The 2,500-nt window shown below is 37.1% G+C and overlaps 1 protein-coding gene across 2 annotated transcripts in view; it reads right to left on the minus strand.

Moving 5' to 3' along the window:
* The window catches only part of LOC125037064 (heterogeneous nuclear ribonucleoprotein A1-like), a 7,890-nt gene that overhangs the window by 361 nt on the left and 5,029 nt on the right, over nucleotides 1–2,500 (minus strand). Inside the window, exons 2-4 of one of the 2 annotated variants that reach the window (XM_047630047.1) lie at nucleotides 471–540; nucleotides 141–279; nucleotides 1–56 (exon numbers count right to left, since the gene is read on the minus strand). The exon at nucleotides 1–56 is cut by the window's left edge and continues 361 nt beyond it. In XM_047630047.1, the coding sequence (XP_047486003.1) occupies nucleotides 1–56; nucleotides 141–279; nucleotides 471–533 (258 nt within the window). In that variant the 5' untranslated portion in view covers nucleotides 534–540. Of the gene's footprint in view, nucleotides 280–470; nucleotides 541–2,500 lie in introns of both variants that reach the window. The other variant, XM_047630046.1, reaches the window with a different exon arrangement.

Consider the following 2,500-nt stretch of genomic DNA (forward strand, 5'->3'; position numbering starts at 1 on the left):
TCCACCTTGTTGCCCGAATCCACCTTGACCAAATCCACCCTGTTGTCCAAATCCACCTTGTTGCCCGAATCCACCTTGACCAAATCCACCCTGTTGTCCAAATCCACCCTGGCCAAATCCACCCTGTTGTCCAAATCCACCTTGTTGCCCGAACCCGCCTCCAAGGCTACCCCCCGAAGGTCTGTTTGGTCTGTTTGGTCTATTGGGTCTGTTGCCCGAAGTCGACCCGCCGCTGCCTGACTGTCCTCCAACGGCTTGCTCGAACAGCTGTTGTAATTCCTGAGTAAGAGAAAAAAAATATGTATGTACATATATATATCTAAGTACGCATACGCACGCGACCACAAAACCACACACACACACACACACACACACACACACACATTATAGTAAAAAGAAATATATATTTATATATAACCGAATATCTATTCATACTTTGAACGCTAAACCTGGATTTGTCAATTCCTTACCGCGAGACTCTGGGCGTAAGTAGCCGCGCAGATCGCCGCCAGAACGATTAAGGTTAACTTCATTTTCCTTCTGAAAGAGGAGAAAACATTAGCTCAGGATAATATAGCAGTGTCGACTCTACAGTCGATTTGAGATGCATCACATACTGTATAATTACACACACAAACACACACACACACACATATATATGTGTGCGGGTGTGTGAGTGTGTGTGTGTGTGTGTGTGTGTGTGTGTGTGTGTGTGTGTGCGTAAACAGTATGTATATACACGTATGTATATGCATTACAAGATTTTCCATTTCGATTCCATCTACGCCAATATATATCCCAAAGATTTCCAATCGTTCACGAATTATAAAATAGTAATTACATATAATCCAACCTTTGCTGATATACATGTAAAATCATAGCACACGACCCTAGTGTAAAGGATGCTGTAAAGATCATAACAGTAACTAAATACCATATAACAAAGACCTTGACTATCCACCAAAAACAGATATTAAACAGATTCATAAAAAAAATAAAAAAAAAATGTTCAGGTAAATGACATTTGACAAAACACATGCGTATAATGCGTATCCATGCGTATAATGACCTTGATTTTAGCTGTCTAATTTTATGTATCTAATTTTACCTGTTTTAACCTGTTTATTTACCTGATCAATACATTCTCTGTTGTGGCTATTAATGTTGTTCCTGTTGTTGTTGCTATTATTATTGTTATCATTATCGTAATTTCGGTTATTATTATTTTCATCATCATTATTTATATCGCCATTATCATTGTTGTTGTTGATATCAATACAGTAACAGACATTGTTATTGCCACCATCATTATTATTAACATCATTATGAATTTCAATATCATCATCACAACTATTTTTACTATTACCATTATTGCCACTATCAATGTCATTATCATTACTCTGATTAGCATCATGATGATTATTATCAGTATCCCCATCATTATCATTATTATTACCAACGATAATAATAATGATAATAATAATAACAATAACAACAACAACAATAGTAATGATAATGATGATAATAATAATAGTAATAATAATAATAATAATAATGATAATAATAATAGTAATAATAATAATAATAATGATAATAATAATAATAATAGTAATGATGAAAGGAGAAAACACTGTACCGTGTTGATACTATGGTATATAAACCCACAATGTAAAACTAGATTTACTGAAAATGAGACTACAGTTTCGGAATCCACCTGGATTCCATCTTCAGACCTGAAGATGGAATCCAGGTGAATTCCGAAACTGTAGTCTCACTTTCAATAAATCTAGTTTTACATTGTGGGTTTTTATACCATAACAATAGTAATGATAATGATAATAATGGTTATGAAAATAATGCTAATAATAATGATGCTGATAATAATGAAAATTATCATGAAAATAGTACTACTACTACTAATAATAATAATATTAATGATAACCATCATCATCATCATACCAAAGATAATAATAACAATATTAATGACTAATAATATAATAATAACAACAATAATGATACCAATGATAACAACAATAATAAAAACAAAAAGAAATAACGCAATGAAAAAATAACAGCACTAATAAATAACGAACTTAGTGATCTAACAAACAGATAACATACAAATGCATTAACTAAAGCGGACGGGACAAACAGGACGGAGTTAGTTACACTATATTTGCGATAGTAGTTGGTGCTTAGTGGGAAGGGGGGATGGGGAAGGGGGGGAGAGGGAGGGAATGGGGATGGGGAAGGGGAGGAGAGGGAGGGAAGGGGATGGGGAAGGGGGGGAGGGAGGGAAGGGGATGGGGAAGGGGAGAGAGAGAGGGAAGGGGGGTTGGGAAGGGGGGGGAGAGAGGGAAGGGGGATGGGGAAGGTTGGAGAGGGAGGGAAGGGGATGGGGAAGAGGGGGAGAGGGAGGGAAGGGAGGAGTGGAGGGGAGGTAGCAGGATGGAAGTGGTGGGGGGGTAGTGGTGGGAAGGGAATGGGGAGGTAGTGGTGG

Source organism: Penaeus chinensis, chromosome 22 (genome assembly GCF_019202785.1).
Source record: "Penaeus chinensis breed Huanghai No. 1 chromosome 22, ASM1920278v2, whole genome shotgun sequence".
NCBI classification, from domain to species: domain Eukaryota; kingdom Metazoa; phylum Arthropoda; class Malacostraca; order Decapoda; family Penaeidae; genus Penaeus; species Penaeus chinensis.